Source organism: Rhipicephalus microplus, chromosome 4 (assembly GCF_043290135.1).
Source record: "Rhipicephalus microplus isolate Deutch F79 chromosome 4, USDA_Rmic, whole genome shotgun sequence".
NCBI classification, from domain to species: Eukaryota; Metazoa; Arthropoda; class Arachnida; order Ixodida; family Ixodidae; genus Rhipicephalus; species Rhipicephalus microplus.
The window spans coordinates 152,390,214-152,415,704 of record NC_134703.1 but is presented as its reverse complement, the minus strand read 5'-3'; the positions used below and the strand labels follow the sequence as shown (position 1 = coordinate 152,415,704).

The following is a 25,491-nucleotide window of genomic DNA, read 5'->3' as shown; positions in this document are numbered from 1 at the left end:
CCCATTGAGGAAGAAAAACTGGTTCAACCTAATCCAGCGTGAGATTCAGAGGAATCCAACAAACATGGCGGCGCCCGGGACACGAAAGAAAGTTATCCAGAAAGATGACTTGAAACGTTTGATGAGAGAGCGAAAGGAGGCACTAACTCAGTCATCAAAGAAGATTACGTCGCCATACGCAAGATATCCTTTCATACTGTCGCCGTGATGTCGTGCATGGAGTGTCGCACTTTATTTTGAATTTTGCGAGTTCGTGTGTTCTACCTTGCGTTGCAGTGCGTGCTGTGTTATTTTCCTTAATTTAGCGCACGTACAACAGTTTAGGTCAACTGACTTGTTCGGTATGTGTGGTCCACGTGAAGAGCGAGACTCTGTGGACGGCTCACGTTCTTGGGAAAGCGCACAAACAGGTAAGTAAGGTCGCGGTAAACGGCTTGTAATGTTGACAAAAAAGCGGCGCTGCATTTGATGGGATGCGCCATGAGTTCACCGTCTGTTGTGTGGGCTTGCGTGCGTACGTTTGTTAATGCATTGTTCTCACATGGCAGAATGTAGAAGACCTGAAGGAAAGTGCTGCCAATCGTCTAAAAACTGATGGGGCACTCGGAAAACGCAGAAACGATGAACCCGGTGACACCCAGAACGGTACGTCCTTATACAATGTTCAACGAAACGTGGTGTTGTGGGAAGCGTTGACTTTTGACCGTCGAAACATGCTCACATTTGTATTTCAGACAAAAACCAGACCCTGCCTGGAAGCTCCAGGTTAGTGTTTCTTTAATACACAGTGATGTCGCGATCATTCAAGTTGTTAGTTTCACGATAACGTTTGATATGTAAATTAAATCGTAATTTACATTTCGATAAAAAATTTTATTTACTTTATTAAGTACAGGTAGCGTGGAGTGATCATTGCCGTGTTTAGCTTGTAAACAATTAGCACTGTGTGCTAGAAAGGCAATAAGTAGTGCTTTTAATTTCGGTGCATGAGACTACATCTGTTCGAAGGCATTTTAAAATGACCCATTGTGTAGAGAAAACATTTGGGAACTTTAAAATTTGTCATGATAAAATCAGAAGCATTCGAAACCATGCCAAGGATGCATGGTTGAAAAGATTCGCTGCTGCGATCCTTTTGTACTTGCTGAATAAAGATTTGCTTGTTGCAGTCCACCTCAAAAAAAGGCAAAGGGGCCTCTCCTTATGGCTGATTACTCGTCAGATGAGGACATGGACGTTGGTGAGTCCACACCAAATCCAAAGCCCACAGAATCTGCACTTCCGAAAGGCAAGTCAGTTTTTTATTGCTCTTAAGCAATTCATGTTATACTCACTGTGCAGGTGCTGATTATTTCTGCTCTTGTATTGTGCTGCTCACTAGAGCAGCCAGCCATTCAGGGTCTAAAAAAAAATGTCCTCACGTATAGGTTCTCAGCACCATAGTCTTTGAAGAGCCAGTAAACCGGCACTAACTTTTTTTTACCTCCCAAACAAGCTCGCTAATTCGTACAGTAGACTGGGCAAATCACATTTTTCCTATATTACAGCACTGCACAGACTTTCCTTTTGATAAATAAACAATGCCTACACCTCTTTCCTTTACCTGACGAATTCCCCTCGTGCACTCAGGAACACAATCTTGCCCATGGGCAACTTGACGTACTACTGAGCTCGTCGGTTGGTCTAAACCAGGCCTCAACAAACAGTTGTCGAGCTAACGTCAGCTGTCATTCCCACCCACCGCTGTGAAACTGCACTGCGGTGATGCAGTTTTGGCCACGCAGTTGTCCTGCGTGTATTCCTCGCGCATCATAGCACCTGCACGCACTGCACCTGCTGCTGGGTCATTGTCATTCCCAGCTTTGCGTAGACAAGGCATGTCACCATAAGGATCTATATCGCCGAATAACATTTCAAGGCGTGCATGCTGTGCGGGATTCATAATAGGAGCACGTGCGTCAGTGTAAACAGTACACAACCATGAGCCAATGTTACTACATTGACCAGGAGCCGTAGTGAGAGAAAATGCATTAGAACTGGTTGAGGTTGCCGGTGACATCAATCGCTCACGTCATGTCACACTGCCGAATTGAGTGGAGTCACAACAGCGGGCTGCACCTTCCCTTATCTATGATGGGGAAGGGTGGTGAGGCCGCATGAGAATTTGAAACGAGCTATAACGGTTGTTCTAGCCGCTGTAACTTCCTTATTAGAGCACGTATTGACAAAATTTTTGCGGGAGCATGTTCGCATTAAAAAAAAGTTATCATATTTTGGTTACAATTTTTGGACCTTGGGGCTGTTTACTGGTCCTTTAGGGCACCATACTGTGACACAGGCAACTGCTAACTCCATGGAAAGCAGCCATGAACTGATAGTTTATGCAATTTATTCAGAGTCGTGGTAGACAGGCGGGACCTAATCCTGCCTGTGCCGGCCACATTTTCATGGCAGGGAAACACTAAGAGACCGTGCATCTATTTTTGAAGTCAATGGTGTGACAATGAATCGTCAGGTTGGGAAGAGGCATGATGAAATAGCTAGATGATTGAATGCTGACAAAAATTAAAAAGGGTTAAAACATTAAAAAAGTTATGTTTTAGCTTCCGTGTGTGTAAGTTTAGTTCACATAAACAGCTTTTGGGGTGAATACGGTATTTGTACGTATGCCGAAATGTAATTTTTCACGGTTTCAAAATTTTCCTTTTTTGTCCTCATTCATTCACTTCTTTTTTCTCATCATACTTATTTTTTGGGTGAACATTTTAATAACCCTAGGTCGCTAAAATTTTAGAGCTCTTCCCCACAGCATTTCTCATATCACCGCTTTGGGCAGTGAAAATCCAACAATTATTGCTGTAAATTTATTTAGAGGGAAGAGGAACAAACAGGGGACTGAGTACAGATTCAATATTTGTTTTTCTTTGCAGCATAGAATGTTATGGATACCGGAATGCAAGGATGATGCCACTGCACCATAAATGACATATCTAAGAAATACTGACATAAAACTTCATATTTTATTTGTTCTGTTGCAAAAAGTACCTAACAACTCATTTATCACAGCTGGAAACTAGGCATGTGCAAATATTTGAAGTTTCAAATATTTTTCCAATAGTAGTTGTTATTTGATACGATTTACACTGCAATTTTACTATTCGAACTTCTCGCAAACTAAATACAGTCAACGTCGAATTGGCAGTGGCCCCTTAAGATTTTCAACATGCTTCACCCTATCATACCTGGTTGAGGTGAACAGCGCAAAAAATGAAGAGTAAAGAAAAGACACAAGACAACGCTTATCCTTCCTTTACTCTGTCTTCATTGTGCTTTTTACTTTGACCAGCTATGAATCTTTACCAATTTGCCCAGTTTTCAATACTATTCGCCCCATCACACTCTCATATCGTGGCAAAGCTGCCTTTAAGTTTTTGATACTGTCATAAACGTATTGAATTAAGAAAATAGTTGTTTCAACATAGTGATGATTGCTGTGGCACAAGTGGGGGCTCGATTAATGCTGTTTCAGACCAGAAATTCGGGCAGAAAATTTGGACAGTCAGTTTTCATGTTTGATGAGGTATATAAGGCTTTAGCCTTTAAAATATTACAGAATTTCTGTGAAAACTATGCTGTTATTACATGAAGAACCACACTTTAAACATGGCACAAGCCGTAGTGATAAATAAATGCAGTACAAAAAAACCACAGAAAATTTCTATAAAGTATTCCTTAACCCTCCTCAATTGCTAATTTAAAGCAATGATTCATTCGAGATGGCTGTTAGTTTGATAAATATGAAGCCATTTTTAGATACCTTCTTAATCTTATACTATGTGAAAGTCAGCCTGAATGTTTGATGTGTGAACGGTTTGATGTGTCTGAGATATCAGGCATTAGTCAGTCTTAAAGGTTTGATGCGCCCAGTTGAGAGTTGCAACCACTGCACTTCTGCGACGTACTGAATCCGCCTGAGTCCTTGAAGAACTATTGTTCATCCACAGATAGTGAATAGATGCTTCAAGGAACCAGAATAAACATGCTTTTACAGCAGTAGTACATCGCGTAGCCGAAGCAGCATGCGTGTGTTGTAGGCATGTGCAAATATTTGAATTATTCAAATGTTCGAACGACTATTACAGTATTCGAATTCGCTTTGAATTTAAATTATTGCAAATTTGGAAATATTCGCAATGAACGAATAAATGTATACAAGTCTGCATGTAACCTCTTGTAAAAGTGGTTTCACTGCAGTAGGCTAATGCTAATCTGATAAAGCGCCTATCCAAGAGGACACACTGCCGTGGCTCGTGAAGCTTTATTTAAAGGTCAAATAAACATATTACTCTCTCATAGATTAAATTCATTATTATTTCTTTAAGTTTGAAAGCTTGTTATACGGCTTATTTGTGCTCTCAGTATAGTAAGCTTTAAAGCCCAACATGTTTCGCAGGTTATCACTTGCATTCTACCGAAAGTTAAATACTGCTGGTATTCAAAGTTGTTTCCCCTTCTCTCGAACCAAAAAGAACGGCCTTTGCACAGGCATCATCTACATTCTATAAATATATATTGTTACAGAAAAGAAAAGACGCCGTATCGACGAGGCTGTGGAATAGATAAACCACCGGTAATTGCGTGACCAGTTCACCACCGAGCAAGCAGAGAACATACTTCGTCTTCGTTGTCAGGCACACACGCGCGTCGCCTCCTAGAATCTCAGTATGCATGCATGTAGCATAATCCTTGGCAGCAAAAGCGCCGTCTCGGCGCATCTAAATGTCAACCTCACTAGGAGAGTGGTAGGGCTTCAAGCGCGCAACATGTACAATATCGGTAGCCTGTTGGGCACATGAAGGCGACAGGACTAATTTGATATGTCACAGGAGTAACGATATGAAGGACTCGGTATGGACCTGTGTAGGGAGTAAGCAGTTTTTCTGCCAAGCCAACTCGACGGGTCGGAGACCAGAGCAGGACCAAAGAACCGGGCGGAAAGTGTACGTCGCGGTGTCATTGGTCATACAAACGCCGTTGCTTCTCTTGAGAGGTCAGAAGGCGAGTATGGGTGATTTCGCGTGCGTGAGCGGCCCGAGTGATAGCGTCCATGGTATATTCACTGGTCGATACTGCAGGGGACGGTATGACGGTGTCTAGAGGCAATGTTGGTTCTCGGCCAAACAGCAGAAAAAATGGAGAGTAACCGGCAGTGTCATGGCGCAAAGAATTATCGGCAAATGTGACGTACGGCAACGCGAGATCCCAGTTGGTGTGGTCGGTAGAAACATACTTAGCGAGCATGTCTGTAAGAGTTCGATTTAGACGCTCTGTGAGTCCGTTGGTTTGCGGATGGTATGGCGTGGTCAGCTTGTGTCTCGTTTGACAGGACTGCAAGATGTTGGCGATGACCTTCGACAAAAGGTGCAGCCACGGTCTGTAAGCAGCTGCCGTGGGGCTCCGTGTTGCAAAATCACGTCCTTGAGGAAGAAGTCAGCGACGTCTGTGGCGCAGCTTGTTGGAAGAGCTCGTGTGATGGCATAATGCGTGGCGTAGTCGGTGGCCACGGCTATCCACTTGTTACCCAAAGAAGACAAGGGGAAAGGGCCAAGTAGGTCCAAGCCAAAGCGGAAGAACGTTTCTGACGAAATGTCAAGTGGTTGAAGACGTCCGGTGGGAAGTTTTGATGACGTTTTGGGGCGCGGACATTTCTCGCAAGCCGCAACGTATCTTCTGACAGGGCGTGCAAGCCCTGGACAGAAGAAGCGTCGGCGTATTCGGTCGTAAGTGCGTGACACACCAACGTGACCGGCAGTCGGAAGGTCATGAAGTTCATTTAGAACTTTGAAGCGAAGGTGTTTCGAAATGATAAGCAGCAGGGCCGGTCCATCCGGCTCAAAACTTTGGCGGTATAATACACCATCGTGGAACACGAATTAGTGATGGGACTGATTGGAAGATTGGGATTCCAGGAGCTCAATGATAGCACGCAAGGACGCATCATGGCACTGCTCGTCACCGAAGGATGTCATTTGCGAAAGGGAAAAGACGCTAGGCTCGGTGTCGGTGCCAGGCATAGTGCTTGACTCAGCAACCGGGTAGCGGGACAGGCAGTCTGCGTCCTGATGTAGGCGTCCGGACTTGTACGTCACCGTGTAGGTATACTCTTGCAGTCGCAGAGCCCAGCGCCTGAGCCGGCCAGTAGGATCCTTCAGTGACGTAAGCGAACATAGCGCATGATGGTCAGTTATTACAGAGAAATTTGTGCCATATAAATATGGGCAGAACTTTGAGACTTCCCAAACAAGAGCAAGACACTCACGCTCTGTAATGGAATAGTTGCGCTCTGCAGCTGTGAGGCGGCGGCTAGCGTAGGCGACAACTCGGTTGTGTGCCCGTTGGCGTTGGGCTAGGACGGCTCCAATCCTGTGACCACTAGTATCGGTTCGGACTTCTGTCGGAGCGGATGGGTCAAAGTGAGCCAATATAGGCGGAGTCGTCAGAAGCGTGATTAGATTAGAAAAAGGAGCAGCTTGGTCGGTACCCCACGTAAACGTAACGTCTTGCACTGTATTAGAGCTTCCTTGATTTATTTCAGGGGTAGTATCACTCTGAAGGTATAATCAATGTTTAGGGGTACATTCAATCACATTTTGTAGTTCCGATGTGCACCGTAGAACTGCAGCACTGGTGTCGCTTCGATGCCAACACACGGGTAATGGTGCCCCTAGCGATTGCTCCTGTCCATATATCAAACTTTCGCCGAAGCTTCATGACCAGTATAAGTAGAAGAACTCTGATAACTATATATAATCAACACTTGTTTGGACAGTTTCTTTTGATAGCAGCATTATGTAAGCTGAAATCAGTACAGTAAAAACCGGCAGTCACCTGGAAGACGAAGCATACAAAGCTATAGTAAATGCTAGTTAGTGGTGGTTTGAGGAGAGAAAGGATGCTTGACTCTGCAACCCATAAGGGAGCATGGTGCCACATCTTTAGAAGTTAGGAAGGGGGAGTTAAGAAGAGAATGGAAAGGAGGGGATACCCTCCCTAGAAGCAAGCATCCTCAACACTGAGTGCCAGGCTGGTTTTCCTCTCTGCATTAAAAAACCGGTTCTTGACTTAGGCTATTTATATTAATTTATGTGCATTATTCTGTACATATTACATCATAAGAAAGGTTATTTGACAAGCAGTGGTGCCTTCACAGTGGCAACTGGAGCAGTGTAGCCATGCACACAAATTTCCAATTGAGTGTGCTCATTTTTTTTTTTCCTACAATCTACAAAAGGCCATCAAGTTATCATTTTCTAAATTGATGTTGTACGTCATTAATGGTTGGGTATCACAACTAGCACATTCTTACATTTCTTGCCAATACCAGAATTCTATCGCTTTCATGCTGAGCCTAGCGAGGTGATTCCTGCTAACTACTTGGACGAGGATAGAATGGGAGGCGGCGCATCAGTGGGACAGAAGTGGACCAGTGGTGTGTCGTCTCCCCTAGTAGTTAGTAGACAGGAAAATACTGATAAATTATTTTGCATGTCATTCACTTCATTACTGCAGTATGATTCCTGTCTGTGACCTGTAAACTTTCTGTCAATATAAAGAAGGAATGGGTATGTATTATAAATATTGGTTGTCGTTCCTTTCAACCTCACAAACCAATCAGCCACTTTCCAGTGGAGAGCCCTCGTAGATTTCTTAAGTGAATAAATGGCTTCTGATGGCGAATGTCTAGTGAAATATTCACTGTAGGATTTTCTATTTTTTCAGACTTTTTTGATAAACCATCCGTAAGTCAGCCCAAAGAAACTACTGCAAGTCAGCCTCCACAGCCAAAGCCACAGACATCGTCTAAAAAGGCACCTGCAGAAGCCTTACCAGAGGGCTTCTTTGATGACCCTGTCTTGGATGCAAAGGTATTAGATAAAAAAAATTTCAAGCTATGATTCTTACTTCCAGACAACACTACTGTTCAGTTTTTGCCATATTATGAGTAGTTGCATTTCTGTAAGGATCATAGTTTAATCTCCAAAGCGTCTCTTCTTAGCGAGTGCTTTTTATTGCATTATCAACAAGTGCTGTAACATATGAATTAGAATTGGCTAGATATTGTACAATACAGCCATGTAAAAGCAACAGATAATGAAGCCAATAAAAGTATAGCGGGCATTATTTGTGGTTTTTAAAAGGCCAGTAAACAGGCTATCACTTTTTTACATCACCCTCTCAAGTAAGCAGTGTCATTCATATTTGGCTAATATCACAGTACTGCGTGATGCACAGTCACTCCATTTTAAAGAGAAGTTCACGTACCCCTCTCCAGCACCTGTTCAATCCTCCTTGTATGCAAAGTGAGGTGATCTTGCCGTGGGCAACATTACGCAGCGCCAGAGGTCGGCAAATAATGTGTAGCTCACCCAGACTCGCTCATTAAATATATTTCCAATAAAAGACATCAAGACGATGCCCTTTCAGAGAAGGGCAATGCCACACATACTCGTTTTTTTTTTTTGTTTGTTTCTGTGTTTCATGTTGTTGGTCCTTCACACTTGTACATGGTGCCTTGCGCAAATCGTACCACAACGTCTGGAAGTATTCGAGATTACCTTGAGATCATTTTTTAGGCGGGAGTGTGCAAATGCGAACAGCTGAGTTCGTTCCAGAACAAATTCAGCCACTAGTAGCAATGCTAGAATGTTCGACACTGAATTTATAAATGCCGACATGCCTTGGGGCTGATCAGTTAATTGACGGCTGACGCTCTGTTCGCTGCTATAAGTGCCAGTGTGTATCGCTCTAATCTGATTTTTCGTTGACGGGCCACAAGTTAGGATAAACAGTTTCGTCTTGGACATACAGTCTGCTGCTTTCGTCAACATCACAACGTGACAATATTTTGCTCCTAGGGCTCACGTGGACTCTGACACACTAAAGTGTTTCTCAACCCAACTCAAGCTCACCGAAATATTGCTCACTTGGGCTCAGACTCACGGCTCAATCTGAATATAAGTGAGTGGACTTGCGAGTCTTTAAGCATAAAATTAGCATTTTCTACCATGATCCCAATGCTCTTTAACAAGAACGATTCACATATTCGATGGTCTCCTTGGAGCCTTTTGATCTGATGTGCTACCTTCAATTACAAACTATCAGTGGTTGCTATACAGTAAGGACATCTTTATTGAAAGAGACGACTTACTCAAGTAAGTTTATCAAGAACTTCCTGTCTAACAGTTAGCAGGTTGGTCAAGGCACCCCACCTCTGATCAATAGATTAGGATGGCATATGATTGCTACATTTGTGCATTGAAGTATGAGGCAATAGGTGTGAGTATAGACTTGAGCCAACATAAAACTGATATAGTCATATTGAAGTTGAGTAGGTAGAACCATAGGTAGGCAAATATTATGGAGCTCACAGAAACTCACTCAAGAAATGTATTTCCCGCTCAGGGCTCATTTGGACTCGAACTCACTGAAATTTTTCTCAACCAGACTCTCTCAGAAACTCACTAAAATATTACTGTCTCAGGCTCATGGCTCGATCTAAGTCTGTGCGAGTCTGAGCAAGTCGACTCATGGGTGAGTTTGATTCATAGCATCAACTTTATCAATTAGTCCTTTGCACTACGAAATTGCACCACGGTCCTGAGGTCATGCACTTTTGGCAGCGCAGTCCACACTTTCATTTTCCTGGACGGAAGCCCCGAGACCACTAGGATAAGTAGCATTGCCAACACAAAGGCTTTTAAGACGAAGAAGCGTCATGCGACTTTACTGCTAATCGAAGGGCGAATACTTTTGGAACTCCTTGTACCATGCTTTCTTCCCTTACCGCAATGAGATGTGCAACATGTGGAGGATGCCTTGCTCGGTCGTGTGCTGCGCGTTGATGATGTCTGCGATTTCGCTGACGTCATTTTATGTTGCTGAAGTGGATGTTATCACGACAAAGGTCTCTGTCTACCCTTCTTTGCTTAGAGAGAAGGGTGGAAAGGACAGTCGAGCAACTAAACCCAGTCAGAGCGGTTCTTTCTAGTTCCCTGTAACTTCCTTGCTATGGCACTTCTTCCTAATGTCCTTGTGGCAGAATTTTGACATTGTGCAAGTGTGCAATTATTTATTCATTAGAAATTTTGGACTGCAAGTTTGTTTATTGACCCTTTAATAGAACTGTTGTACCATACAAAACAAAAAAGGAGTGTGAAATGGATCTGAGAAACAACTTGCCACCAATGGAATCTAAGCTCACATTCCCAAGATTACATGTTCGCCGGCCTATCCTGTGTAATAAATGAACTTGTGTGGATTTCTCGCAGTGATGCCTTTGTAATGCACATAAAAAGCATTACGCAGCTAAACCCTCTACACAGTATGTGTCAGTGCAGTGTATACCACAAAAAAAATGTTTTAGGATATTTTTCGCGAGCCACTAGTGATAGTGTTGAAGCGCAGTGGATCTACGCTGCATGATCCCCATTCTCACGGAACCAGCATGCTGTTCAGATTTTACTGGCTCACCCTTACTCTGTCAGGTGTCCGCTTCGGTGGAACTGTGGCTACGGTGCACGGCTGCTGACCCAAAGGTCCTGAGATCGATTCCAGCCACGGCGGTCGCATTTTGGTGGATGCGAAATGAAAGGGGCCCACATTCTGTGCAATGGTAGTGCACAGTATGCAGTCACTACCATTTTAATACCTTAATTAAAGAACACCATATGGTCAAAATTTCTGGTGCCCTCCATAACAGTGTCTGTCGTAGTCATCCTGGTTTTAGGATATAAAACTTCAGATAATATTATTGTCATTATGTTACCATTCTGTCAGAGTGCATACATGTAGCTGTGCATATGGTGCCTGGTGTCACTTTTCAGTTTCAATAAACTTTGTACACCAGAGTGGAAGGGCTGACCCTAGATGAGTAAATACAGTAACACCACTACATGTAACTTTCGTACAGGGCCAATTTTTCATACTTACTTCCTGGTGATTTAGCATGGCTATGATGTCATGCTGCAGAGCCTGAATGTCATGAAGTCAATTCTTATCATTATGGCCTTGTAACATGTGCATAGAATAAAAAATAATGTACCGTGTTTTAGCAATTCAACGAAATAGTATTCCTGTTGGTAAAAGTTAACCTAAGGCTCCTTCGTGACAACCTATCTTAAAGCTACTCTGTTACTTATCAAGCCCCTCCAGTCATCTGTGAAATTATTAGTATATGAAACAGCAAAATAAAAAATGTGTTGCCCTAGAACATTTATGTGTGTGAATATTCTGCAATAACATTAGAGTGTGATGATGCCACCAACCAGTAATGTGGTTGTGTTTCTGTATATTTGTTTTCTGTATAATGTTCACAGCAGCACATCTACATGCTGGGTAGATGTATTTCCTGCATTAAAAAAAGGGCTGCACCGCACCTTTCAAACTATGCATAATTTCCATTTGCTGTGTTTCTGTAAATACCATGTTTTCTAATTGCCACTTGCAGCCTGTATTCTGTGAATAGTAGTGGCGGAACTATGTTCTTTCACTCTTTAGTGAAACTAACAAACATTTTTCACAAGTTGATTTTTCTGTCGATTTATTATTTAGGCAAGGAATGTGGAATACAAGGACCCGATTGAAGAGGAGTGGGAGAAGTTTAAGAAGGAAATAGCGGAGGAAACGACGGTAAGACCACAGTTTGCTTGAGGAATAATTATGTCTGCAAATTTTTGTCTCTTTTCAAGCTGCTGGTTTGGAACACTTCCCTCTTAATATTTCAATTATATTTACATCCAAAGTAGTTGTCGAACCCACTTATAAAATACTGGTTTTAATAATATATTAGTTACAACATTGAGAAGGGGCTGCACTCTCATCTTTTGTATGTTTTCTATGGCAAAATAACCCATTTACAGCAATGCCTGCATGCTGCATTATTGGTTATATCAATGAATTCTGGCTGTTGGGTGTTCCTGCTGGAAGGCAATGGAACAGGAAGCAGCGAAAAGAAAAAACTTCACAGCATATCCACGGAGTGAATGATGATGATTGGGGTGAAGCGTTCGTCCGCCTGTTGGTCAATTATACGAAAACTACTAACACCATCTAGTGATACTATTTCGAAGTCATTCACACAATGGCATCTCGTGAGCGATTGTTAAAACTAACTTAAGTGGCTACTCCTACAGCATACTACTATGAGAAATAACACTGACACTCCTAATGGTGTCAGTCGTGTTCAAAACAAGAATATTCAAGCAAAACAAGTATATTCAAGCTGCCTTACCATTGCCCGCAATTCCAACAGTCATCCCCCAGCATCTATTCAGATTCACGTTATGCTTCACCTCAGAGCGTGCTGACATTGCGGCAAAGCTGACTTTTGAAATCCGCTTTTGCATGGGTGTGGTGTTGGCTTTGGGACATGCAATTTGTACCACGCAATTTAAGTAAATAGTTCAAATTTAGTAAAACTTCAGCCCCTGAAACTTCAGGCGTTGTCTTACACTGGCGCTATAGCACTTGTGGCGGTTATGCAAAGGTGTCCGAATTTTCGAACATGTTCGAAAAGTCTGCAGCTTTGTCATCATTATCAGTGATGTCTGTCGGAATATCCCACCTAGTTTTCTAGCAACAGCCTGCTGTCCCCTACTTCTCTTCATCTCGCACAACCTGTTGATATCAATTTCAGTTATAACAACAAAAGTTTCGTGGCACTCGAGTATTGTTATGAGTGGGTTCAACTGTATTATGCATAGTATGTGTGTACAGCAATGTTACTACCTTGGCATTTCACATCTGTGCAAGTCCCGTGTGTATTGTGTGCCTGATAGATTTGCACTAAAAGCTTGTGAAAACAGTGCCGTTAGCATTGCCACATTTTTATCAGTGTGAGTTGGAGAAAATGTGCGCTTTCTAAGATTTTGCCAATGGCCATAAGAATACGGGAGAGAATGACCTTCCTCTGCCATTTTTTTATAGCCACCATTACCACTATTACCACATTACCATTACAGTACATCTAGCCTGACTATGGAAGTTAGGTGAATAAAATACACTGTCATGCTCTAAGATCCTTGGTGCTTGTAGGATCATTTCATCTTCTTAGCCATAAGAAGATGAAGTGGATGAAGTTTTCCCTTTTAGGAAAACGATGCAGTGTTTTGTTTTTCATTTAATGTGAAAGCATTTCGGTGCATACTTAACAATAAAACTGTCTATCTGTCTTCCTGTCATATAAGATGATCACTTCCCTTAAGAAAATAAGTTTACACTCTGGTGCTTGGGCTTGAGCCTGGGCCCTGATGACAAGTGTCTTAACGTACACATCCATGTTATCCATGCATGGATCTATGCTACACATCTTACTACACATCCATGCTATCAAAATATAAAAATATGTGATCTACATAAATACATTCCACAGTAAAGGTTAGTCAGTTGGACTCTGTAACTTGGAAAAGCAGATTATTTGGACATGCCCTTTAATCTTAGCAAGTGTATGTATTGTTTAATGTCATTACACTCTGATTAATTCAATAATAATTCGCAGCAACAATTTAGACATCTATCTGAGTGTTCCAAGCACAAAGTGCCACAGATGTGCATCACCAAAGATGCAGAAAAACTATTGAAACAGCCGTTGGCCCTAAGGAAGGCGTGGTTGCCATACGTGAATGTGCACTAGCAAGCCAGGTTCATTCAGCAGCACATGTGGTGTTTAGCAGATTCAGTTCGTCTCCTGAGGTAGGCCGCATTTATGCCTTCAGAACACTAAACCGTAAAAACCAAAATATAGGTCGACCCCCCAAACTTTAAACCTCCGAAAAAGAAATTTTATCTGGAAAAGGTGCTTTGTGACTTCTCCGTAAAAGAAATCACAAAGTATCGTGGCGCACCCTGACCTTGGTAAATACATGACACAACCAGGTGCACTATGGTGACATTTCTTTTACAGCAAAAGCTTTTATGAGATCACAACTTGGGTCACGTGCGGGGCCGTTGTCTGCCGCTGTCGGTGTCCATAACCACTATCGCAAGAAATAAGAAAAAAGAACCCTAGCTCCAACGACACAGTGGAGGTCGAACCCAGATACGCTGCGTGCCAGCCCAGTATTTTGCCACTGAGCCACACCAGTGCTTGGGACTTGTTCGCAAACTTGCCTTAGGCAGGCTTGATGTCAGGAAAGGAATCGTGTTAATATGAGTGATAAAGCGTTTTAGGACACCAAAAAAACAACCATGCATCACACAATGCCAATAGCATAACGAGTGGGTCGCCCAATGCAGCAACCCATTACAAAATCTTGTTCTCCTTTCCCTATTAACTGTGGTGCATGCCAACTTCAGCCTTAATTCCTCATCGTCGTCAGCCACTGCATGGACAATTGGCACAAAATTTCTTGCAAGTGTTGAGCAGATACCACGCTTCTCAGAAGAATGACGATAAATGGCAGAGCGAATGCCGGCCTACTACCCAGAAATTATTATTATTAATGCCATAGTGGGTACCCAGCAAGTGTGCTTGCAGCAGTTAGTCAATGAGGGTATAGAAAAGGCTCTGAAAGGCTGCTCTTCTAGCTTTTGCTGTGACTGTGCTGCGCCTTCCGCGCAAGCCTGGCGTTTTTTATTTGGACACTAATCTTACGTATTGAAACGCCAGAAGGCCACCAAGTGCTGCCACTCAGACTCGTCCAAACTCGAGTTCTACTACGTCTGTTTTTCACTAGTAACATCCCAGAGTGCATCGTCCTCTGTTCCATCCAATGCGTTATTGATGCAGCATTTGCGAAAAGACAGAAGTTAGCCGCCTAAGCGCAAAGCACTTCCGCTTCATAAATCGGCGCACTCACACTGGCGATCCCTTGAGTTGCACCCACGTGAGCCCTGAGTCATGCGCTATTTTGAGCGCTTTTACGGAGATGTGCTCCACTTTTAAGGGTAGCAACCTTAACAGTCACTTGCTACACTTCTTGAAGTCACTTGCTACATTGTGATGGAAGAACTATTGTCAAACATTATCCTGCTGTGCCCGTTGTGGGACTGAAACTTGCAGTACAGGATGGAGGAGGACTGCAAAAAGGTTTTGGACAAATGAAGACACTCGGGTTTCTAGCAGCAATCACATTGTGAACGAAGTTGGCAATCATGAAAATTGTGGCCTTCGTGCTGTTCTTATGCAATATAACTCCTGGCTCTAAGTATTTGTTGACAAAATCAGAATGCATTGATTTAATAGACACTTGTTTATTGCTTTCTTGATACTTTGGATAATCTGGTAGTCTGTTATCTAGAATGTTTTTTTTTCTGGTCCCTTATATATAACACTTCTGCATCACTTATACAACTCTGAAAGAGGATTCTGTGTTAATTTTCTTCTGTGATAGTATTTTTCAATAATCTGCCAACACTTATGTCGCGAGTAAAGGTATGAGGCAGATTTACTGATTTCAGTGCCTTGTGAGACACGGGGAAGAATAATCTGCATTATTTCTTCTTGACATGCTCAAGACTTAAATACCTTTGGAGGACGCTTGTAATATTGTCTCACACCATTAACATTTGTTCTTTGCACCCTCATTCATGTTGTTGAACTTTGTCAGCATGTATAAGTTCGATTGGACTTTCATCTGGTTTCATTGCAATATTCAAAATCACAAACAGTAAGATTTAATTTCATCTTGATGTCTTGTATTCAACATTGTATGCTTATTTACTGCTGTATCTGGCGTCGTCGCCTCCATTTTTCCTCATTGTAATCGGGCAGTAAAGATAAAGAACTGCAGAGAATTTCTTGCTGTAAGGGCAAAGCAGTTAATAAGTTAATTAGGAAAAGTGGCCAGCACATGTCCATCTGAACATCTGTCATTGAATATACTCATTGTCATTGCTTGTCTCTTAGCCTGTTTATCAGTGATGTATGAGAAAGCTATGAATTTGGAGGTGCACTGTGACACTGCATTGTTTGCAATTGTAGCTAGTTCCTCGGTTGATTATTTTACAATGAAGCTTAGAAAAAAAGAGAAATAACTTACATGGTATCTAAGAAATGGCTAATGTCTTGAAATCCTACAATAGGTAATTACTGTTGTGTCTAGTCGTAGACATTGTCTGCATGGCAGAATTTACCCATGGGTTGCACGAACGAGGGAGGTTTTCACTTGTAAAGGTGATCGCTAGTACTGTATTATCACGGTGAGTTGTGCATGAGAAGGTTATGCGGGCTGCGCGTTTGCAATTTCAGTCTTTGTAGCTTACAAGCACGTTTCGCTCTTCCAGGTGTCGGAAGCTATCATGGCTGAAGATATAGAGGAGAGCAAGGTGGAGCGTGACATAGAGGAAATAGATGAGCAGATGTAAGTGTGCCGCATTTTTCTTGTGTCTACAAAAGCTGACGCAGCTGCACGCTTACAAAACTACATAACTTAGTTCATTTATTATTCATCTTTATTTTTACTACAAAATACTGCAAACAAAAAGTTCGAGCAGGGTGAACCTCAAACACACAATACTTACTAAATACCAGAATGAAACAAGGCCGCAAAGTGTATTTTACAAAATTTTTTTTGGTTATGAGATGGAGAGCTACAACTTAATAACAGAAGTACAATTGAACAACTTGGTCATAATACGATTCTAAGGAAGTCGTGAAAAAAGAACAGTATTTACACAAATAGTCATGGGCATTAAGGCAATGCATGAGTTCATTTATTGAAATCGGCTATTGGTTAAAGGAAAAAGGAGTACGAAAATGTGTCAGTCCTTAAAAGATTGGCATTCGAGAATAATGATAGTGGTGCGCAGTGGGTCTGCGTAACAAGGGGAATACTTGTGATGCATAGTTTATGGATAGCCTATGGGTAACTATGTCCGAAAGAAACTCCAGTTGACTTTTTTTTCTTCAAATGTGTAATAATTTTATACCGTTTGCAGTTAATAATGTAGTGGGACAATCGATCAACATGAATTTATTATATGTACTGGAGCATAGTGGCGCCAGCATGAAAGAAGACGTTGACGTCCATGTGGCTCATGCTTGCCGGCTTCCTGCCTGAACCAGCTTGTTGCGGCTAACACTTCTTGAATAATAACAAGTATTTATGCGTGACCTCGCTTGTTGCATTCGGTGAAAACGTGCTGGTTAACGTCCTGGAGCTTCGCAGCCGTAAGCTACCATCTGATTCCGCAATGACCAAGCGCGTCGATCCCCCACAAGCCTCTTTCACGCCGCCGCCTGTCATGTGCCCTGGTGTACTTCGTCGGCGTGACCCACCAGTCTACAACGGCACTGAAGATCACGATGTCGAGGACTGGCTGGCAGAGTACGAGCGTGCCAACGCGATTAACAAGTGGAATGACCCTGCGAAGCTGACTCACGTCATCTTCTACCTGACAGATTTGGTCAACCTATGGTTCACCAACCACCAAGCCGACATCCCCACCTGGTCGGTTCTCAAAGAGACTGTGACCTCGTTTTTCGGTCATCCAGCTATGCGCAAGCTTTGCGCTGAACTTGGCCTGCGGGGACGATTTCAGCGAAATGGTGAGAGCTTCACGAGCTACGTTGAGGATGTGATCGGCCTCTGTAGGTGAGTGGATGCGAGGATGACGGAGGCTGACAGAATAAAGCATATCATGAAAGGCATTGATGACGACACTTTTCATAGCTTGTGGCCAAATACCCACAGACCGTCACAGCCGTGATTCAGCTCTGTCAAAGTTTTGATGAGCTGCACAAGCAGCGAATTTCCACACGTCACGCTAATACGCAAACAGCGGATATTTCGGCTTTGGAGTGCAAAAGCCGTGGCCCCGACTACACCGTATTGATGCCTCAAATTCAACAGTACATCCGGGAGGAAGTTGCTCGACAGCTCTCTCTTGTGGCCACCGTGAATGAGACCCCCACAGCACTGGACCACTCACTTCGCCGTGCTATTCAGACGCAAGTTGCCGATGCTCTTCGTTCGCCCGCGTCCCCAATATCAGGTACTGCACCGCTGACTTACGCAGATGCCGTCCACTGACTTTCTACCCAACCGCCGCTCTCTTCGTACAGTTCAGCCACCAACTACTACAGGTCGCCAGTTTCCATTTATCTGGTCAATCGACCCTTCTCGCCACCTCGAGCACCTGTAAACTCTTGGCGTACTCCGGATAATCGGCCCGTCTGCTACAACTGTGGTATTCCAGGGCATGTCGCGGGCTACTGTCATCGCCGCAGATTCTATTTTAATGATGCTCAGCATTCCGGCAACATCCCTCGGCAATCACAATCACATGTTACACCTGATACACCTGACCCCCGCTCACGCCGATCAGACTTCAGCCCACGTCAATCTCCTTCACCCTGTCTTCGGTCTCCTTCTCCCATGCTTCGCCGTTCCAACTACCCCCAGGAGGAAAACTAACAGTCACAGTTCCTGAGGCAAGAACTGCGCCACCGACGGAATTTTCAAGGCCTCATCTGTCGCCACCTAACGAGATTGCCGTGTTTGTGGACGGTTTCGCCACAACTGCTCTTGTCTTCACAGGTGCCGCTATTTGTGTAACCAGTGAAGCGTTGATTGATTGATATGTGGGGTTTAACATCCCAAAACCACCATATGATTATGAGAGACGCCGTAGTGGAGGGCTCCGGAAATTTCGACCACCTGGGGTTCTTTTAACCTGCACCCAAATCTCAGCACACGAGCCTGCAACATTTCCGCCTCCATCGGAAATGCAGCCGCCGCAGCCAGGATTTGATCCCGCGACCTGCGGGTCAGCAGCCGAGTACCTTAGCCACTAGACCACCACGGCGGGGCGTCAGTGAAGCGTTATGCTGCAAACTGAACAGAGTGACGACTCCACTGGTTGACATTTCCTTACGGACAGCGAGTTCGCAGCACCTCCAGCCTTCTGCGACATGCACTGTTCGTGTTGTGATTCAAGGAGTGCTTTACATCGTTGAATTTGTCGTTCTTCTGCATGCGTCTCATGAAATCATCCTAGGATAGAACTTTATTTCTGCTAATTATGCGGTTGTTGACTGCGCTCGTGCACAACTCATTTTGTTTCCGTTCAACACGACATTCATAGATCTCCCTTGCTCACCCAAAAAGGTGATCGTTGCTGCTTTTTCGGTCGCCGTGGTGTCTATTTTGTGCAACTCCGTTCCTGATTCAACTGCCCTCTTTATGCCGTCGCAAGAATGCCCTCGTTGCCGGAACCTTGTCGCCCCGTTTGCCGTCCTAACGCTTGCCGATGGTTTCAGTGCCGTGTACGTGGGCCCCACTACCTTATTGCATGGCGAATGTATTGGGCGTCTTGACACTTATGATGCCATTTTTCCTTTCGATGCCCCTTCCGATACGACGTCGATGTCCGTGGATGCTGTCACAGCACCCTCACTACCTGACGAAGACGTTCTGTCGCGCAGCGTGGGCACCGGGCTTACGCAAGACCAGCGCAATCAGCTCATTCAACTAGTACTTGACCATTTCTGCGCCGACTTCGACCACGGACAACCTCCTTTGGGACGCACGTCAGTTGTCGCTCATCATATCGACACCGGTCATCATAATCCACTTCGTCACTGCCCCTACCGAGTCTCGCAGTCTGAGCGTGACGTCATCACTCAACACGTCGATGAGATGCGCCAATGTAGTGTCATTCAACACTCACACAGTCCTTGGGTTTCGCCAGTGGTCTTCGTGCAAAAAAAAATAAGATGGCTCCATTAGGTTTTGCGTGGATTATCGGCGACTAAACAAGATCACATGCAAGGATCTTTACCCCCTGCCACGCATTGATGACGCCCTGGATTGCCTTCAAGGTGCGGAGTTCTTCTCTTCACTGGATCTGCGCTCTGGATATTGGCAAGTGCCAAAGGCCGAACCAGACCGTACAAAAACGGCGTTTGTGAATTCACCCTGACGACTTATATGAATTTAATGTAATGCCCTTCGGTCTTTGCAATGCACTGGCGACTTTTGAAAGGATGATGGACAGTGTCCTCAGGGGACTTAAATGGCACATCTGTCTTTGCTATTTAGATGGCATAGTTGTCTTCTCTGCAAATTTCGAAACTCATCTTTCCCGTCTGGAACAAGTTCTCCAGTGCCTTACAGGAGCTGGGTTACAACTGAACTTCAAAAAATGTCATTTTGGCGCCCGCAAACTCACAATTCTTGGCCGCGTCATCTCGAAAGCAGGAATATCGCCGGACCCTGCCAAACTGCGTGCCATTGCCGAGTACCCCAAGCCTACCACCCTAGAGAAGCTCCGCAGCTTCGTAGGCTTGTGCTCGTATTTTCGGCATTTCATCCGCAATTTCGCTTCTATAATCGCCCCCCTAAATCAGCTTCTTTCCAGTAGCGGAAACCTCTTGGGCTGGAATCGCCATTGCGATGTCGCATTCACGACGCTGCGCCGGCTACTCACGTCTCCACCAGTTCTCCGCCACTTCGATCCCAATGCACCTACTGAAGTTCACACAGATGATGCCGGCCTCGGTGCCATTCTCGCTCAACGCAAGGATGGCTGTGAAGAGTACGTTGTCGCCTATGCCAGCCGTACCCTAACGAAGGCAGAGTCCAACTATTCCGTCACGGAAAAGGAGTGCTTGGCTATCATTTGGGCCATAGCAAAATTTCGCACTTACCTTTACGGACGCCAGTTTGATGTTGTCACAGATAACCTTGCCTTATGCTGGCTAGCGTCCATGAAAGACCCTACTGGCCATCTCGCTCGTTGGGCTTTGCGCCTTCGGGAATACGACATCCGTGTTGTTTATCTCTCAGGACGCAGGCATTCAGACGCCAATGGCCTATCCTGTTCTCCGCTGCCTCCTCATCTTGCCTGCTTACCAACTGCCATCTGCGACTCAACATTGCTGAGCATCACCGACATGCCAGCCCAGCAGGGCAAGGATCCCTGGATCAATTCTCTGCTCGATTTCCTCTCTCACAGTTTGGTAGAATCGACTTCACGGTCCCTCTCTCGTCAAGACACTTTGCTGTCCATGAAGGCTTGTTGTATCGCCGCAATTACGAGACGGATGGCCGTAGATGGCTCCTTGTCATCCCCCGTCATTTGCGCTCGGACATCTGCGCTGCCTTTCACGATGACCCCCAGTGTGGCCACACTGGAGTATTCAAGACCTACTCTCGCCTTCGTCTAAGATACTACTGCCGCGGCATGTATCGGCACGTTCGCCAGTACGTTCGATCATGTACCACGTGTCAATGCCGCAAGATGCCTTCTAACAGCACTACTGGCCCTTTGCAACCCTTAACCTGCTCAGCGAGACCATTCTACCGCATCGGAATTGATATTCATGGTTCTTTACCCAACACTCTTCGAGGCAACCGGTGGCTTATCGTCGCCGTCGATCAATTGACACGCTACGCTGAAACATCTGCGCTGCCTGCTACCACTGCGAAAGACATTGCATCTTTTCTTCTTCACCATCTGATTTTGCGGCACAGTGCACCTCGTGAATTGCTGAGTGACCGTGAATGCGTGTTTCTCTCGAACGCCGTCAACGAGCTTCTCAAGGAATGTCGCACTGTCCATCGGAAAACCTCGGCATACCATCCCCAAACCAATGACATGACAGAACGCTTTAATTGTACCCTTGGAGATATGCTTGCCATGTACGCGTCTGATGACCACACAAATTGGGACCAAGTGCTCCCTTTTGTAACGTACGCGTACAACTCTGCGCCACAAACAACCACAGGCTTCTCTCCTTTCTTCCTCCTGTACGGACGTGAACTATCATGCTCCATGGACACCATTCTCCTGTACAGACCTGACGTTTCCGAAGCGACGCCCGTTTTCGAAGCAGCTACTTATGCCGAAGAGTGTCGTCAACTCGCTCGTTTACCACGCAAGACCAATGGCGCCAGAAAACTGACCACGATGCCTGTGCGTCTAATGCCCACTATAACCTAGGAAATTTGGTTTGGCTCTGGGTCCCGTCTACACCTCCCGGTCTTTCACCAAAACTTTCGTCGAAATACCATGGCCCCACCGTGTGGTGCGACAAACATCTCCCGCCAACTATGAAGTTGAGCCCATTGATTCACCTTCGGACCAGCGTGGCGGTGGGCTTGAAACGGCTCACGTATCCCGCCTCAAGCCGTGCTATGACCCCCCTGTCGTGTCATTTCTTTAGATCGCCAGGTTGGCTCTTTTCTGTGCGCGGTGTAATTGTACCGGAGCATAGTGGCGCCAGCTCTGTACCAGCGTGAAAGAAGACGTTGACGTCTGTGTGGCTCGTACTTGCCAGCTTCTTGCCTGAGCCAGCTTGTTGCGGCTAAAGCTTCTTGAATAATAACAAGTATTTATACTTGAACTCGCTTGTTGCATATAAATAAATCGTACTGATTTTCTTTAAATTCTTTCTTGGTTTTGAATGTTGATTTTTTGTGTGAAGAATCCAAACCAAGAAGGTATTTTCAAGTTTTGGCTTAATTAAGGATAAGTAGGAGAGGATTTTAATGCTAGGCAGGGCAGTCTTGACGTTGTGGCAGAGAAGGCATAATTTTTAGAAGGCGGCAGAGCAGATGTTATATGTTAATTCCAGGATGAGGTACTCGTTAACACAATACCTAACTATTTATAGGAGGCCACTTTAAAAAAATATTTCAAGGTGTCACAATAATTACCAGAGGCTCATTTCTCAAAATCTTAGTGGCAACGGTCTTTTCACAGGATGGACAGCAATGCTCCCATTAGACCAGACTGCCTGTCTCCAGTAATTAAAAATTTAATTATTTTTACCGAAATTGTGTCGTGATTTCTGTGTCCAGAAATCTTAACATGTCTCCCACCACAGTAAAAGTAAATGAAAGCAGCGAGCAAACATTCCTAAATTTTCGGACACATTTTTTGAAATACTTTGTAATATACATCAGCAAAATTGAAAATTTTCACGGAAGAGGTTTCAAATATTCTGTAATGTACTGGTTACTCCAGTGAAATGTAGTGGAGTTCTTTAAAGTCAATTAATAAGAACCTTAATAATCAACTGAACTATAGACTGCCTCTCTGTCCTGTTTTCTTGTGGTTTGTTATATTTTCCATTTTCTATGAAGTTAAACAACTTTATATTGAGTTAATAATTTTGACCACTACGATTACTTTATATGTACTTCTTTACAAAATGATGTTAGTGCTTACTAATCATAGCTGTACGTTCTTCTTCTGTTCCAGTCACAACTGGCAACGGGTTGACCAGCTGCAGCAGAGGAAAGAAGAGCTCATGAAGAAGGAAGTCACCGTAGAGGAAGACAATCAGGACGACAAGAGTGATTTGGAAGATGAAGAGTACGAGGAGTTCCTTAGCTGGCGAGCGAAGGGCGTATGGAAAGAATGAATGCATTTCACTTTGTCTTCTTATGGAGTGATCAAGGGATGCCTTGCTCTACCGGTGTCTCCCTTGGAAGAACTTCAACATGTGATGTCCATCAATGCCTCAGTACTTTCTCTGAAACTTCTGGCTGCCTCTGCTAGACTCTGCTGTTGTGTGGAAGAAACTATTCCAGCTTCATCTCTTCCTGTGAGCTATTCTGGACATCTGAAAAATATAGGATATTGCGCCAGAGATGTTGTGAAGAGTGTTGCACGACGCGTCGTCACGCCACTGCAACATCATTAAGACATTGTTCATTGCCATAGTCACAGCTTTTGAGTTGCATTAAAGTTGTATAAAGTGTACAGTTTTAAAATAACATTGTAGTCGTTGTATATTTGTTTTCACTCTCAGGCGATGCATCTCATGCATTTATGGTCATCCTGAAGTATTGTTTTCTGAGAAACTAAAAGAGGTATTTACATAATCGAGATGTCATTTTCTTTCCAATTTTTTGCTTCTTTACCTTAAATAGATTTATTAATATCTGACTCATATTACAATTTTTATGACTTATTCACAACTAGGACCAAAGTTTTGAGTTTAATTGGTATCTATAAAATTATGTCCCACAAAATTGCATGGCGCATAATTTTGATTCTGCTTCAGTGGCTGTATGCATTTATGCAGAATACAGGAAAATAATAATCGATTGGTTACCTTAGAATACATGAAAAATAAAGGTACACAAGTAATAAAAAACATTGTTTTGAGAAAATAGAATTTAAAGTTAAGAAACGGCTGAAAAGTCAACACGCTTTCTCACAAACACTGTTCAGCTATTGTATTTAGTATCTACAAGTATGGTAATCATTGCTAAAGTAAATTTGTCACTTCGGAGCCTTTCGTATTGTTTGCCTTGCTTCTTTTGTAAGCTGTCATGTCGACAATGTATTTTCGAGTGTGGTCAACGTGTCCGAGCAAATTGATTGGCCAGGCTTGAATTCTAAGTTCCTAATTATTCAAGAATTTGGCTCATAGGATACTACCATCACCAAATGCAAGAACAAGGTCCAATGTCATAATCCTTAAGACTCTGAGCAAAAACTATGCGATGAAATTCTCATTAACTCAGCACTTGCACTGGGCAGTTTGTGTGCATTATTTGGTCTTATTGTATCACAAATACTAACAGTATAGTCCATTAAAGCATAACCATTGTCACCCTGCACGTTATTCTCCATGAAGGATGCTGCAAAGGCTGGCAGGCTCAACATGATGATCTTCCTGATTCAGAGTTCAGCGCCTCAGTACGCCACTGACATTTATTCACATTTACCAGAGTTGACGGGCTGCTGTGAAATTTACAGTTGCTGAGGGCCTTCTTTACCCTCAGCATCTAAACTTATTGGCAAGCGTGACAAACACAAGGTGTAACGAAGCTAGAAAATGAAAGTGTGCTCTGAAGATGATTCGCTCTGAAGATGAAGTGTACATCTTCAGAGTGTACATAAAGTGTACATGAAGTGTACATAAAGGCACACAGTGTCTTTGGACTTCCTTAGAAGATACCTGACAATTTCATATGCACAGCTGACTAAACAAGCATTTAGGCTTTTGTACATGATGTCTTTCTTTTTAGAAAAGTAGACCGTAAGCACAGAGCCCTTATGAACGGTTCATCCTAGGGTGCTTTTACACTTGCTTTTTGCTTTCGAAAAAACTCACCCTGAACCACAGGAAAATGCTAAGAAAGAAAAGTGCAAATGTGGAACCTATGCACAAAGGGACACTATTTTCCATATTACAAAAAAAAAAAAAGAAGGTCAGCCTTTTTTTGAGATGTACGACCACGAAAAATATAACACACCTTCTATTTAACAGGTAGGAAGGGCACTGTGATGAACGCTGCCCTGAAATGGTAACTCTGCACACGCATCTGCTTGTATCTATGGCCTGCGATTTCCGCAAAATGCTAAATACCGCGTGACATGCACTTTTGCTCTGTGCGTTCGGCCTGCAAACCACTTGTATTCGGTCACGGCAAAAAGATGACAGGACAGTGATGACGCACCTGTTGATAGCGGACGCACAGGCGACAACCGCTGCGTCTGCGTATCGCGGTAATGAACCATGGCGAGGAATGC

General features: G+C 43.8%; 1 protein-coding gene across 1 annotated transcript; it reads left to right on the top strand.

Annotated features, from left to right (window-relative positions):
• The first annotated feature begins 30 nt into the window (after positions 1 to 30).
• On the top strand, positions 31 to 23,723 carry LOC119172913 (zinc finger protein 830). Its single transcript, XM_075893762.1, has 9 exons — positions 31 to 183; positions 311 to 410; positions 549 to 645; positions 735 to 765; positions 1,170 to 1,288; positions 7,780 to 7,925; positions 11,611 to 11,688; positions 16,282 to 16,358; positions 23,206 to 23,723. The coding sequence occupies exons 1-9, from the start codon at positions 65 to 67 to the stop codon at positions 23,366 to 23,368; spliced, it is 930 nt and encodes a 309-aa protein (XP_075749877.1). The 5' UTR covers positions 31 to 64; the 3' UTR covers positions 23,369 to 23,723.
• The last annotated feature ends 1,768 nt before the right edge of the window (positions 23,724 to 25,491 follow it).